The 16164-nt window shown below is 38.6% G+C and overlaps 1 protein-coding gene across 5 annotated transcripts in view; it reads right to left on the bottom strand.

The window, feature by feature from the left end:
- The window catches only part of USP9X (ubiquitin specific peptidase 9, X-linked), a 56338-nt gene extending 40393 nt beyond the window's left edge, over positions 1–15945 (bottom strand). For all 5 annotated transcript variants that reach the window (XM_005880872.2, XM_005880874.2, XM_005880873.2 and 2 more), the window contains exons 1-12: positions 15695–15945; positions 12635–12780; positions 11597–11676; positions 10341–10453; positions 9075–9293; positions 6760–6875; positions 6310–6561; positions 6099–6237; positions 4161–4313; positions 3193–3297; positions 2564–2770; positions 1051–1187 (exon numbers count right to left, since the gene is read on the bottom strand). In XM_005880872.2, the coding sequence (XP_005880934.1) occupies positions 1051–1187; positions 2564–2770; positions 3193–3297; positions 4161–4313; positions 6099–6237; positions 6310–6561; positions 6760–6875; positions 9075–9293; positions 10341–10453; positions 11597–11676; positions 12635–12780; positions 15695–15790 (1763 nt within the window). In that variant the 5' untranslated portion in view covers positions 15791–15945. The remainder of the gene's footprint in view (positions 1–1050; positions 1188–2563; positions 2771–3192; positions 3298–4160; positions 4314–6098; positions 6238–6309; positions 6562–6759; positions 6876–9074; positions 9294–10340; positions 10454–11596; positions 11677–12634; positions 12781–15694) is intronic.
- Between the last annotated feature and the right edge of the window lie 219 nt (positions 15946–16164).

Genomic DNA, 16164 nt, shown 5'->3' with positions numbered 1-16164 from the left:
GGCAAGCAATTTAAAAGAAAACAATGCCTCAAAAAATAAAACATAGCATTATTATTTTACACACACACAAAATACATTAATATTCTCCACTACCACACCAATGGGCGTTTACTTTAATAACCGATTTCTACTTCCATGTTATACTAGTGCCAAAGCACTTAAGTTTGCATAACTATTTGCAGAATTATAAAATAGAAACACTCCTTGCCAGATTAGCACCACAAAAATTATGCTGTAATTACAGTAAAGAATTTAAATTTTCTCCACTGTTTACTCCTATAGTTTTTGTAATTTCATAGTATTTTTCTAGCCTTAAAAAAAACAACACACAGCAGAAGACAAAGTTCAAGTGTTAAAACCAAAACACGTGGCCTTTTCTGTATTAGGCATAATTGTAATAATCGAGAGTTGTAAAAGATCTTGGCAATCATTTAATTTTATACGTATAAGAAAATACATTTCTTTCGTTTAGAGAATCTTGACAAAATGATATGACTGTTTGGCTACAAGGGTCATAACCCAGGAATCCTGATTCCACTGTGAATACGCTCTGCATTACACCCAGCTCTCTTTTTCCCACCTTTTCCTTTTTCATGTTATCAGTTCCAACTCTATAACCAAACAATACAAGGACAAATTATTTCAGAAACCACAATTTAGCAAGTGAGGTAATATATTTATAAGGGGCAGACACCGGGCAGGAAGGGACACGGGCAGGAAGGAAAAACTGAAATGAGAGATGAAACTGACGCAGCACAAGCCATGAAACTGCCCGGCTCACTTGCTGGAAGGAAGAGGGAATTCTGAACCCAGAACCTGAAGGCAGTATTGTCTTGCTTGTGATACGTATCACTTAACTGTAGCTTACTTCCTCATCAGTAAAATCAAGGAGGTGGTTATGATAAAGGAATCTTTTCTTCCAAATAAACTCTTCTCTCAGCCGATTGGCCCAGTCTAATTTTCTTGTTTGCTTCTACCAGCTGATAATGCTGCTGTTTCTTTTCAAAAGCCATCAATGAAAATGCTGAAATGTTCTGTTAAAAGCCTTACCTCAAATTCTGAGGTGCCTCCCCAAACAAACTACAAATTTCTCTAATTTGTTTCAGAGCGGGGATGACCCATTTGTCATTTGTACGAAGTTCTTCTATAAAGCGATCTATCCACTGGATCTTCTGTGTGTCACGGTCCTTAAACGATTTCAATGTTTTATACAGGTCAATATAGCTTTCATAATTATAAAACAGAGCTTCTCTTGTATGATTAGCAACACAAACATTATGCCGTAACTGCAGTAAAGAGGTCAATGATAATTTGAAAAGTTGCTTTAAGTACATGTTTATTTCACATTTACTATCAAAACTCTAAAAAGTAAGACATTAGAAAAGTTCGCTATGACAGAGACTCGGATACAGCTATAGCTAGCTACACAAAGGTCTAGAGACGAAGCATTAGGCACACTGACAGAAACTGGGATTTGAAACATTTGCCAGGAAGTGGGCATTGAGCTGTATCAATGGTTTTAGAGATTCTACCAAATAATAAAATTCAGCAATAACAGAGAACCCTGATGGTTACACTACACAGCTTTGCTTTTAGTACACCGAGGAACATTGAGGATATTTTTGCCAATGATAGTATGGCAACTAAGTTTCACCACAAATAAAAACAAGGACATGTCCACATACACACAAGGAGAGAAAGGGCCAGAAACGTGTATAAGCACAGTTAGAGCCAACGTTATTTCATGTACCATGTTTACTTCTCATACCTCATGTACGTTAGTCCTTCCCCAGTCAATAATAATCAGAAATGCAGGTCTGCGCACTTAATTTTAAGTTCGAATTGTTTTGTGTGTCTCCAGTTACTGGTTTCTATATTAAATAAATACTTAACGAACGGTCACAAGCAAGCAGAGTCAAAAACAGTAGCATCTGTCACACACACCTACTTGAGCTTATTTCAGCTCTTACTGAAATTTCAGTTCATCGGTGTAGCAAATAGCTCTAATTAAGTGAGAAACTGGTTGTTCAGCAATGTCCATGCATGAATTAAAAGGATACATATACCACAAGTTAGAATGCAGGGAAGCTGTTGTGCCATTTGTTCGCAGGAAAAGGCACTGAATGCTTTGCTGTTTAGGAAATTTTATTATTTTTTTCTAACTTCTCTATAAGCAAAGAAAACCTAACTTCCCTCACCATCTGAAGTCTCTACCCAGCTTTAATATCTTCTATCTCATGATCTGGTTGAAAGTGGCACTTCAGCATCATACATGTAACAAACCACCACCACCATACGGCCTGTGTGGGCTGTACTGCCTGTCTCCCAAGGAGACTAAAATGCTTTTCAGATGATACCCCAAACTGTGACAGACACCTAAGAAGAGGACGTAAACTTATACGAACAAAGTAAGTCAATCCTTGAAAATTGCTTCAAAAATAATATTGGAATAACCTGAGACTATTCTGTAGCTAAGCCACCCTAATTGTGAAGAAGAGCCCCAGAGAGAGAGAGAGGGAGGGAGGGGGAGAGAGAGAGAAGGTGCCGAGCGGCACCCGCTCACCTGGGAGCAGCTGTAATCGAGTATTTTGATGTGGGCGCTGAGGGCCAGGTCCATGATGTCCACGGGCACGTCATCGCTGTGGGCCAGGTTCCACAGGAGGTTCAGCACCTTGTGCGCCATCACACCGTCCTTATCATCCTCCGCAAGACGACGAATCAGCTCCAGCAGCTTCTCCCGCTGCTTTTTACTTGCATTTGTCCAACTCGCCTAGAAAAGACATTTAAATGACATGAAACAACGTATTTCTTTCTCACTGCTTACACTGTCCCCAGATTAGCTATATATTCATCACAGAAACATGGCTGAGCACAGAATTCTTCAAAGTGATTATCTAGAACAGCGGTTCTCAACCTGTGGGTCGCGACCCCTTTGGCGGTCGAACGACCCTTTCACAGGGGTCGCCTAAGACCATCCTGCATATCAGATATTTACATGACGATTCATAACAGTAGCAACATGACAGTTATGAAGTAGCAACGAAAATAATTTTATGGTTGGGTCACAACATGAGGAACTGTATTTAAAGGGCTAGAAGGTTGAGAACCACTGATCTAGAACAACTCACAGATCTAATGAATGAAATTTATTAAAAATAAAATGGTGCTCCTTTAATTTATGTTAACTCTTACCTTAAAGCAATCAAAGAGATGATCGAGTTGTTCAGGAGAAAAATCCCAGGCCAACTTTGCCAGTAAATCATGTACATTCTTCACAATGGCCTCGTGCTTCCCCGCCTAGTGAAAACCCAAAGAAAACCAGAGACTTTGAACAGCAGGGAAGGAGTGTATAGGGCCTGCTGACAACCATCCTGTATAATACAAGCCTAATATGCCAAGTGTCTGACGGTTCATTCCACCAGTCGCTATTACGCGCACTGACCACCAGGGGGCAGACGCTCCGACTGGTAGGTTAGCTTGTTGCTGGGGTCCAGCTGATTGGGACTGGGAGAGATGGGCCTGACATGCCCTGGAGCCCTCCTGTGCCTCCCCCCCACCCCCTCTAGTTAATTAATAAAGTATTCCCAGCTCCATCTGTGTAAACACGAACATAAAAAATGTGTGACATTTTAAATACTTTGAAACTGCCATCTAAAACCTGACAATTTAATTTTTTGATATGCATGGGAATTTACGCGAACCTTCGTTATTGAATTTAATGTGCCAATTTTAACACTGCATGTAGGAGAAAAACAATCAGTTTCCAGCCCTGAAATAAAAACGTTTTCTGAGAAACTAGAAATCCTTTGATTATAGATTTTTATAAACAATCTAGTGATCTCACTCCTCACAGTGACCTTTTTCTTTGTATTGTTTTTGAAGAAACCAATTAGAGATGTCCTTCACTCTTTTAATAGACATTCCTTATTTCACAGTGTGCCTCTTATTTAAAACCACCCACAATGACCAAATACATCCCGTAGATAATGTTATATATTTTTATTAAAAAATATTATTGGCTATTTCAAAAAGATTCCTGACAGGATCGCTGTAAACAATAAGCATTTAAATATATTAATATTACCAACTACTCTATTTCCTTAGTATTAACGTCTTTCTTTCTTTTAAAATTCAAATAGCCACTATTCTACATTCCATACCTGTGCTGCCCAGATATTATCAAGGTCTTGTAAGGTCAGAGCCTTTTCTTTGATGACGAAACGAAGAATCTTCTCCAGCTTCTCCACGTACTGTGGCTGGTGCAGGCTGTCTCGCAAGACAATGGATAAGATGTTGTTCTGCTGTATCCATTCCTAAACACAATTCGGAAATCGTCTTAAAGCAGGAACTAAACAGAAGCTTTTAAAGAGACCTGAATGGACAGACAACACACACAAAACCTTTCGTCTCCCACCTAAACCCCTAGCCCAGGGCCGATGACTAGGCACCTCTACATACCTTGTATCACATTCGAATCATTCTCCCCAGTTAAACGGAAGGGACCTTGAGAACAAGGGCAGTTCTTACACAGAGGTCTCGCCAGTACTGCCAGACAGTATGCACTAAGGTGATTCGACCCATCTTTTTAAAGCAGCATACTTCCTTTAAAAACTACATTATAACCAAAGCAAAGATAAACAGGCAAGCCTCCATCAAACAAAAGCTTCTACACAGAAAAGGAAACCATCAACAAAACTAAAAGGCAACCTACTGGATGGGAGAAAATAACTGCAAATCGTGTATCTATTAAGGAGCTAATATCCAAAATACGTATAGAACTCATACAACTCAATAGCAAAAAAGCAATCCAATTTAAAAATGGGCAGAAGATCTGAATAGACATTTTCCCAGATGACATCGAGATGGCCAACAGGTCCATGAAAAGATGCTCAACATCAGTCACCAGGGAAAATGCGACTCAAAACCACAATGAGCTAGTACCTCGCACCTGTGAAAGTGGCATCATTGAAAAGACAACAAGTAAGTGTTGGTGAAGAGATGGAAAAAAAGGAACCCTTATACACTGTGGTTGGGAATGTAAATTTGTGCAACCAGCTTGGAAAAAGGACAGACGTTTGTTAAAAACAGAACTGGCGTATGATCCAGGAATACCACTAGAGGGCACATTGCCCAAAGAAATGAGCTTCTCCTCTCATAGAGATATCTGCACTCTCATTGCAACATTCTGTACAATAGCCAAGATAAGGGAGCAACCCAAGTGCCCATTGATAGAGGAGTGGGTAAAGAAACTGGTGCACACACTGGAATATTATTCAGCCACACACACACACAAAAAGAATGAAACCTTGGCGTTTGTGACAACCAGGGGCTTACGTTAAGTACAATAAGCCAGACAAATAAAACACACCAAAGAAAGCGCATAGAGAACAGATGGGTGGTTGCAAGAGGCAGGGGATAAGAGAAATGGGTGAACTGTTTTTATCCCCCACCCCCTTTAAGTTTAAATAAGCTGAATAAAAATTTTTAAAAATTACAAGCAGTATTAATTAGCAATAGTTAAGAAAATGCCATATATACAAACATGTATGGTAAATAAGGTTTCCTAAACTTCCAATGTCAAAATGATATAAATGTTAAGTGCTTAAAACGATCAAACAGTAAATCATGTAGATCTTATTCTAGCAACTGTATTTCCTATTTGAAAATCTTTAAGTACCAAATACTGACCAATCTATTTCCAAGATGATCTTTATATGCTCCTTTTCAACCAACCCCGCCCAACAAGCTATTACTTCAGCAGTAAGTTGACCACAGGTGTGCTAAGATGCTCATATCATCCTACATAATAAAGAACACGCTAATTAGCCCGGACAGCAGAATGACTGTCCAGGTGACCTTCCAGATGAAGCCTGGGCTGCGAGGGCCGAACCCCTTGCACACATTTCGTGCACCGGGCCTCTAGTTACCAAATAATAAACTATGCTATTGCAAAAAATTATCAGGATTAGCAGAGTCATAAATCAATCCAAACACCTCTCAATTTCATGGTTTTCTCTGAAATGCAAACACTGACTTTGAGTAGAGCTATTCTATCTTTTGCCTTGGGTAGATTCATGAGAGGAAAATCAAGGACTTACTGCCATTCGTTCAGCTGTGAGCCACTCTTCCTCCTCGGGGTTCCCATGCCGGTGAGTGTAGTACGAGACACTAGAAATCACCTTATTAACCTCATTCAGTGCATTCATCTTTCCATTGAAAGAAGAAATTTGCAATAATCTGTAAAAGAAACTCAGTAAGTATGATTCTAAGTGTCCAATAAATAATTGTTTCAAGAGGTAAATATCTTACCTAAGTATCATTTTTAACCTAAATATTTCTAAATTTTTTACAGTTTCTTCTTGTCCTGGAACCCTTGACGCTAAATTCTTCAAAGATTTAATAATCATTGAGAGGGCATCATTTTTGGCTTCATTCTTTGCTTCTTTTTTCAGCTCTTCATCAGTTAAGTTTTCTAAAAACTGTGGAACCATTTCTATGACTGGAAGAAAGTACTTTTTCACCGTGTGAAGAGTGAGAAATTCGTAGCTTTGTCCAAATGGTCTGAAATAAGAAAGGCAATGAGGATTACTCTTGTAATACGTGATTTCTTACAAGCAACTAAGACTGAACTTGACTATTTATATTAACTTAAAAAATCCAAGTTATCAGTTAAAGAAGAAACCATACTTGAAAAGAGAAACTCAATTTATCGAGCAATTTCTAGAATGCACTGAAGATTTATTTTAAAACATAACTTACTTAATAAGAGCTGCAATTATTTGAACATTTAATGCTGATCCACTAATAAAACGATCATGCAAAATCTGGAACCCATTTAAAGTGCCGAATTTGTTGAGGAGATCCACTAGCCAACCCTGCAATACAGTTAATGAAGAAAGTTAACTTCCTGCCTTTAGGGGCAAAAGTACTATCTGAAGTCATTTCTTGACTGAAACATACTAGAAGCAAGAAATTCAATAAAAGAAAATTATTATGTAAAACCATCTTAAAAAAGCCCAACAGAACAAAATACTGCACATGCTCACAGTAACGCTGAGACACAGAAGCCTAAGAAGCCGGAGAGAGTTCATGACTAAGGCACAGCTGTCTGCTCAGACCAATATAGCTGGTGCACAGGAATTAGAAGCCAGACTTTGATTTCATAGATCCCATCATATGAAAATACCTTTTTATCATCTGAAAACATATTTTTAAAAATCTAAGAGGATAAGAGAGTCTTTACACACACACACACACACACACACACACACACACACACACACGATATATTCAGTAACTAAGATGTTTGAATTCATTTTTTGTTACAGGTAACCAATCCCTGGTATGATCTGATTCTCCTAACTAGAACATGCAGGTTGATGCTTTTGCTGACTCATGGGAACGCACTCAGTTCTCATCTTAGAGGCACCACGATGTAATAGTATAGATTGTCTTTCAACTGCTTCCCAAAGAAATAGCAGCGACTCAAAGTAAAATGCCAACGGGGATGTACTAGTAGCTAAAGGCATGCTTACATGTGAAAACTTAAGTGAATTAAAATGTTAGAGATCTAAGAATCAAATGTGTCTAAACATTTATGTACACATGATGACCTGATACCGTGCCTTCTTCTTAAAGGCCACATTTCAGAAGCCGTTGAGGGGAGGATAAGAGCCAGTTTCTCCACTAAGCCCTAAGCAAAATAATTTCTGCCACAATCGAAAAACCAAAAGCCATGTCTAGCAAAAGTGAAAAATGCTAAGTAAAAGGGAACTGATTTAAAAAGACAATAGGCTGGAGCTCGGGGTAGTTCTGATGTGATTTTATGAGAATCTAAATTAACGAAATTTCTCTAATAAATCAACTGTTGTATTTCTATAAAGTCATTATTTCCTACCTTTTTTTTTGGTCTTATAAGCTAATTCAAAACAATTAATTCACCAGGTGCCTCTCGGCATCCAGCAACCCTAAACACACGCACACTGATGTGATGTATTTTTACCTCAGTAATCGGGACGAAACCATTAGGCTGATATAATCTCCCCATGTTTTCAGCTGCAATGTATGTGTAAGCAATTAGGAATACTCAGTAATTATTAATACTCAAGAGCTAGGCTTGAAAGAAAGAGAAAATATCTTTAACTAGAATCCATCTTAAATTGAGTTGTTCCCTGTAAGTCTCTACAGATTATTATTGACCTACACAGGAAAAAATAAACTAAAATAAAGACAGGAATACAGGTATATTTTGGAGATTGCCACCATTTCAAAATTAATTTGGTTTGCTCAAGCACAAATAAACCGGAAGTGGCAATAATACAAGCCGTGGGGAATATCAGAAAACCTCAGCTCTAAATTCCACACCTTGTGACCATTTTCACTTCTAACAGAATAAACCCACCCATCATATGCATAAATTGAAATTTTCCTGGCTGTTTTTTTCTATTTATAGGGCCCACAATATTAAAAATGTCTCCCTAATGTCTAAAAATTAAAACTGTATTGTTAATTATATAATATTTACATAAGAATTATATAGTTAGGGGTATATTTTAAAGTATACACCGTTTATGCCGATATAAAAAATTTACATCAGAGAACTTTTACGTGATTGCATTTATGTATACTATTTCATTGATATTGATGTTTTACTCTTTTTGCTTTATCATTTCTGTAACTTTACTTTTACGACACATTAGACACTTATAGGATATACTTGATCTTGGAGTCGAAATCTTGGACATAATTGTAGCCTTGGTCAGAGTAGTATTTAAAAGGAAAAATACGGTTTGCTTTATACTAACCCAAATCAGCACGATTTCCCAAGAGGCTGGGCAGAACAATGGGGACTAACTACATAGTGAAAGCTTAAAAAAATCCAGTCCAAAGCTATTTTGTCAATTATACCTCAATAAAGTGGAAAAAGAAATCCCCAAACACAAAATAATGCAGACCTCTTGAAGAGCAATATTACATTATTCTTCCCTACGTTGCTAGGAGGTTCGATCGCTTAAAGTTCTGTGGCACAGCAAAGCAACTGTAACAGGGAATTGTGAAAATAACAAACCACACACTTTTGGTGAGCGAGGGTCTGGAGAACGAGCGAAGAGTTCATCTTCAGGCAACTGAACACTTGAGGACACGGATTCGCACGGACGGGTACCATTGTAGATATGGAACTTGCAATGAGGATTTAAGGCCATGGAGAGAAGTTCTAGAAGTGGAAACCAGTCTTGGGACAACTTGGCCACACATAGTTCCACCAGGCGATGAGTGTTATTGATAATACACCTCTGTTACAGATATGGGGGAAAGGTGATTCACAAGATCAAAACATTGCAATTCCAAACAAATACTTTCTGATCTTCATTAATTATGTTGTAATGCTCTTTCCATTCTTCTATATTGATCATTTGGACATTTCACTAATATTGGGATCAAACGGACATATCAAAAGACAAAATTGCATCTACTTTATAATTTACATAGTACCTAGTTTCAAAAGCCATTTGGAACGGCTTAGAAAATGAAGAAGGCAACGCTCTATGTCCACAGACAAGATGCAAATTACCAGTTTTTCTCTTTGGAATTTATATACTAGAGGCAGCAATTCTAAAACGGAAACAATACAGCAATTATCCAAGGTGGAGATTTGCTAAGCCTCAAGGCGAAAATGTGCCAGCACTTGCCAAGTTTCCCGGTCTATAGTTACAGTGCATTTTGCTAGACTGAAGGTGTCCATAGAGGGCTTGTGTGCTTTCGCCAGTCACTTGGTGACACCTGAGAATGCTTTCAATTCTCCACTGCAGAGTTTTTTTGTGCCACAACTACGATTTGAATTCAAGACTACAAATATGTTTGAATAGCGGCTTGTGGTTTAAATTTTCCGTTTTCACCTCTGTCACATGCCAAAGTTGAGGCATGTAGGTTTCTTTGCTGTCTCTGTATGGTGGGTTGATTTCTCTGCATTAACCTAGTGTCCCAGGTATTAGATCCCCATCTTGGGTGTTTCTCCCTTAGTGGCACATAAGAAATGAGCAGTGTACCTCACAACTGAGAGCATCATCATGTCAATGAAATGCGGTGATTTGCCTAAGGTCGCAGATTAAACCCAAGTTTCCTAAATCTAAAGCTCATACTCATTCTAAATGACCACGCTTCCTTCAATAGAAATTATAATTTATAAAAAGCATTCTCAAACTTCTGCATTTTCAGACCTTTTTAATTCAACCAAAGGATCAAATATATATATACCCAAATATGTGTGTGTGTGTATGAATGAAAAATACAAGTATCACTTCATAAATCTGAATTTTTTAAAGTCAAAATGCAAGACTCACGTGAATTTCAAACTTCCAGCCACTCACTGCCTCGTCTGTAAGGATTTTAGTGAAGGATATTGTGAGCCCATCTCGAAAGAATCGCTGACATGCTTCACTTTTAACATCAAGGCCTAAGGAAAAGGGGAAAACAATTAATGTAAACAAAGTATTTCTCTGGTTGTTTTATGATGTCTAATTATACAATAAAAGGTAGTAAGTAATTATAAACTATTCACTGACAGCTAACAAAGGCCGACTAGAGCTTTAGGATTTTAATTATATAAAAGAAATGACAAGATAGTCCCAGAAAAGAAATATAGAGGTGGGGGAGATACATGTCCAGTGCCTAGATCATGTCAAGGACAGAAGTCTCTAAAAATTTGAATTGATAAATAAATGTGCAAATGAACATAAAATACTTGAGGCAGTGGAAAATAACTGAAATCTGATCATGCGTTTTCATAGCTTATTACATTATTTATACCTACTGACAACTAGAACATATCCATGGCTACCCTATATCAGGAACTGAAATGTAACTGTCCGACTAGACAGTGTGGCTCAGTGGTTGATCATCAACCTATGAACCAGGAGGTCACAGTTTGATGCCCGGTCAGGGCACATGCCCAAGTGGCAGGCTAGAGCCCCAGTGTGGAGCATGCAGGAGGCAGCTGATCCGTGACTCTCTCTCACCATTGATGTTTCTCTCTCTCCCTCTTCCCTCTCTCTGAAATCAATAAAAACATATTTATTTCAAGAACTGTAACTGCCCTTTATTTTAATTTCCAATTCCTAAAGAAGTGAATAGAGAATGCTACAATAGTAGTCCTTTGCTAAGGAGAATTCAACTGCACCTGAAGTAGACCAAAGTCATTGGGGAAAAAGATTAATTCCAACATTAAGTATTTACTTCTAGATGATAGAATAAAAAGACCAGATGCCTTTTTCTTGGCTTATTGAAAAAAATAAAAAAACTGACCTCATCTTTCAAGTTTTTTAGAGAAAAATCAAACTTTTCCTATGTATTAAATAAAAAACCATGTAAGCTAGACAGTTTGCTTTAAATATGCATGTACATATGTATAACTTCAGAAAGTTTACAAACACCCTTAAGGCTGTCCAAAGGACATGAACCCTTGCTCTAGGCATATACCACAAGCCATGGCAAGAAAACATTGTTAGATGTGAAAGAGAAAAAGTCAAGTGCTCAGCGATGGAGTGAAAGGCTATGTAGCAGCGCACACTATGCAGGGCGTACCAACACCGGAACTCACCTTTTTTACTAAGATCAATAGCAGCTTCCAAAAGCATTTCTAATTCCCCTTTCGGCAACACTGGGACCACCCACCGAGGCCTACGAGTTTGAAAAATATAAAAAGATGTTGATTAGTGCACTATAAATGAGCTACTAATTATAATACGTCATCATGAAAATACTAATATTCAAATAACATTAAAATACTGAAACAAGGTTGGCAGTGTAGCTGCATTGTGAGACTTGTTTTCGAACGCTTTTAAGGAACTGTCAAACAGAAGATACAGCTATGAGAGGGAGAAATAAAATTATTTTAATAGAATATAAACCTACTGTCATAATCAAATGTCAATTAAGTGGATAAGCTATTGTTAGAGTTCGTGGGAAAGTCCTCTTTCAGGATTCAGATTAGGAGACATTATGATGAGTCACTGCTTAGTTGTTTTCAATTTCCTCACAAAGAAGAACAAAATTCGGAGGCAATGATTGATTTCTGCTTTAATTCATCACTTTGTCAACTTTTCCTGAAGGCTAAGTGGGAGGGGAGTCTCCAAATTCACTCATCCGCTTCCACAGGTACCCAACCCGCTGCCTCCCTCAAACCAGGATGCAGCAAAGGATGTAGGCAGCATCCTGGCGGCGCTGTCTCTGGTGCCAGCGGAGGCCCGACCAGCTAGGATCTCTCTATGACCTGGTTTACCTCAGGGCCATGCAAAAATCATTCAAGTCATCCAGCAGCCTGCAACCAACATGCCAGTAAGGAAAAAAACTTCATAAAATCTCAAAGGGAATCACACACACAGCTCTACTGCAGAAGCATACCAGCTCTGGTTGCGAGCAATCTGAAAACTATTGGCACAGCGCCCTTTCATTTTTAAAGTCCATTAAGAACCACAGGTTCTAAGTACTTGACAATGACTTACTTGACAATGCCAGGCTATTAAGGAGGCAGTGTGGTGACTATGGTATCCTGTCCACGCTTTCTCTTTTTCTATCCACTACCCATCACTATGCTGAGAGTATCACACACACTCAAAGCCAAACCAAAGCAACTCACCTATTGATCATGTCATCCAACTTGGCGAGGTCCGTATGCGGGAACGCAGGCTCCTCCTCTTCCAGCTGTGGGGGAGCATCACCCTGACCTTGCTCATCTGGGGGAGTTGCCGGGGAATTTTCATTGGAGGAATCAGGCGATGGCGTCTTAAAAATCAACAATTCCAGATTTAGCTTTCTATAACATATGTACAACATCTAAGAATTCAAACACCAACACTGATTAGGGGGAAATGACATACATATTGTAAGCTTAGGTTTCAGGCTATGCTTTAAAAGAATTTCATTTAATTCTCAACAGCCTAAGGAAGTAGTCTGCCATTTAACAGATGAAAAGACACACTCAGACCATCATGAATTAGCCCAAGCTTACAAAGCTCCAACTCTGTGGTCAGGATTTGAACCCAGATCTCATTCTGCAGTTTGTGTTCTTAATCACAATGTAGACTGCTGTTCTGCTTACACTTCCCACCACGACAGACTTTATTACACAAACAGAAAACGTCACATTTTACAGATTTAAAAGTTTTGATTTATAACTTATTTTTTAATTTGAAGGAGAAAAACAACTTTATTCTATACTTTCCCTAGTCTCAGATCATTCTCCAGAAACTATGAAAACTTCATGATTGTGGTTTCTAAATAATCACATCATTTTCACCTGATGTGGCTAATTTTATTCTTTCATTCTTCCTTTCTAGTTATCACCCTACTTCAGCTGTGCATACTTTCACAACCTAATAAAGTTTTAGGACCTTCATTCTTAGGAACGCTGGTTTATTATTTTTTAAAAGCCCCTTCCCCCCGGTATATATATTATAAATAATAAACTTTCATGTACTCACAACTGTAAACCTACTTTTACACATTCCTATATACATGCTCACAGAAATTATAAAGACAAAAATAACAAAATACCTGTAATGGAACCACAGATAAGCACCAATAACATTTAAAATTATTTCCTTCCGATCTTTGTTCTATGAGCAACCCCCCCCCGCCTACATATGTATATAGTTTGAATAAAATTAGGATGATACCTGCTTAATTAAGCCTGTGTCTTTCCATTTGACATTTGTGCATTTTCCTACACATTAAGAATCTTTTATAAAAAGTTTAATGCCATATCGTATTAAATGAATTAAACAAATGAAAGGATAGTTAGTATTTTGCAACTTTTATTGCTAAGATAAACAGAGCTGCAATGAATCTTCTTATACATCCATCTTTGTGTTGAACTTCAATCATTCCTTAGGATAGGATCCTGGACATAGAATTACTACAACAGTAGAAACGATCTCCTAGTGCTACTGATATGCATGTGCATTGCCCAATTCCATCCCGGAAAAGCGCACCACCCAGCAGCACCCAAGCTTGCTCAGCCAGTGCCTTTGCCAGGGCTATTTCATGTGCCACCGAGCGTTCCTACACACCAGGGCCTAAAATTCCCCCGGAGGGAACACCCTTTAAAAAAATATTACATGTGAAGTGAAAAGAACCTGATGGATTTTAGCAAGTCCTTCAACGCCAATATGTAAAAGCATATCCCAAAAGAAAGCTTTAAGCTGGGAAGTGATTAATGCTATAGTTCCTTCTTCTGGGTCCAACAGTGTCAAATCTTGTGAAATACTGAAACTAAAATTCTAACATTAAAAAGTAGAGAATAAGAAAATGAAAGAGGGACTCGATAGTTAAGAATGTAATTTATTTTGTTCCTTTGTTGTTTAAATCATCACTTTCCGAATTGCAAAGATTAGAAGAGAACATAATGTAGATGCATAATATTAAATGGAATACCACATAATAATAAATTGAAACCCAAGAGCTCTAAGAATTATCAAGAACACCTTAGCCCTAGCTGGTTTGGCTCAGTGGCTAGAGCGTCGGCCTGCAGACTGAAGAGTCCCGGGTTCAATTCTGTTCAAGGGCACATACCTAGGTTGTGGGCTCGATCCCCAGTAGGGGGCCTGCAGGAGGCAGTCAATCCATGATTCTCTCTCATCATTGATGTTTCTATCTCTCTCCCCCTCTCCCTTTCTCTCTGAAATCAATAAAAAAATTTTTTTAAAAAAAATAACACCTTACATAAAAATAAGGCTAGAATAAAGGTTTAATTTTGTTTAAAGCCACGCAAGCCATAAACATTGCAAAAGACATTAGGAATCCATGCATAACACAGGTATGAAGCTTGGAACAAAAGGGAGCAAAAGATACTCAAACTTCAGTACTAGCTCCTGGTTTAAAAATAGAAATCTTTGGCACTCAACCTTAGACTATGTTTAAAGAAACCTGAATACTGGCTAACAAATTCATGACACAGGAAAGACTTAACTCTGTCCAAGACCTGTGACCACGGACTTCAGTGCTTTTATGTCTTAAAAGTGGGGACTGGAGAGAAAGAGAAATAAAGTTGACACATTTATCTGGGAAAATATTAAAACATGACCTGCTCACTTCTTTAAAATGGCAGGGGGAGAGGAAGAAAGGGAGAGAGGAAGACGGAGGTACAGCTCTTTTCCTTCCTTCTTTTTAAAATATATTTTTATTGATTTCAGAGAGAGAGAAACATCAATGATGAGAGGGAATCATCGATCAGCTGCTTCCCACACGCCCCCCTACTGGGGATGTGCCCGAAACCCAGGTACATGCCCTTGACCGGAATTGAACCTGGGACCCTTCAGGCCGACGCTGTATCCACTGAGCCATACCTGCTAGGGCTTGCGCAGCTCTGTTTGATTACACTTGACTAGAGAATGCCTAATCTATTATATCAGTTACCCAGGGTCATAGGGCTGGATGACTTCTTGCTTTCCTCCAGAACTGACACATGGCTTTAAATACTTAATTTTAACGACTCACAGAAAAAGGACTCCATACTCAAGTGTCACCATCTACAACACCCGAGCTTTCTTGTTCCTGTGAGAGACAGCGAACATTGACTTTTCTAAAACTGGTTTATGGTTGTTTCACAAATTCTTCAGAACATGGTCCATTCGTTAAGTACCCCACGGTACCAGTAGACATACCAATGTAACTTTGATGAGCCTCCTCAAAGTCCTACCTGATTCTGCTGGAGGGGTGGCTGAGACTGGCCATCAGGAGCCTGGCCCTGGTTGTCATTCCCTCCTACCGGAGAGCCACGAGTCGTGGCTGTCATACTCGACACAGGGCAGATCTTTGCAATTTTGTCTGCTTATGTAGTTGTCTTGAGAAAAGAAATTAGAGTCCACTTATAGAAGAAGTACCAGCATCTGTCAGTCTTCGGAAGCTCCAATTCAAGAATAAACCATCCTGCACAGACCATTGCATAACCTACAAGCAGAAGAGAAAAAAGGAACATTTGTTTTAGATAGAAAATACATGCACTAAGGAACTGTTCACACTTAATATGACCAGTGACATCAGCCAGGAGAAGGTAGTTACAGAAATGAGAGGGCAAAGTGGAAAGCTCCAGTTTCATGAATACTATATCCAACTTAACAAACCGGTGACAGGACATCAGCTGTCATATCAAGGAAACGTAACTGTCCT

Source organism: Myotis brandtii, unplaced genomic scaffold (genome assembly GCF_000412655.1).
Source record: "Myotis brandtii unplaced genomic scaffold, ASM41265v1 scaffold657, whole genome shotgun sequence".
In the NCBI taxonomy this organism is placed as follows: domain Eukaryota; kingdom Metazoa; phylum Chordata; class Mammalia; order Chiroptera; family Vespertilionidae; genus Myotis; species Myotis brandtii.
Note: the sequence above shows the minus strand (reverse complement) of the source record. Positions and strands in the feature narration are given on the sequence as shown.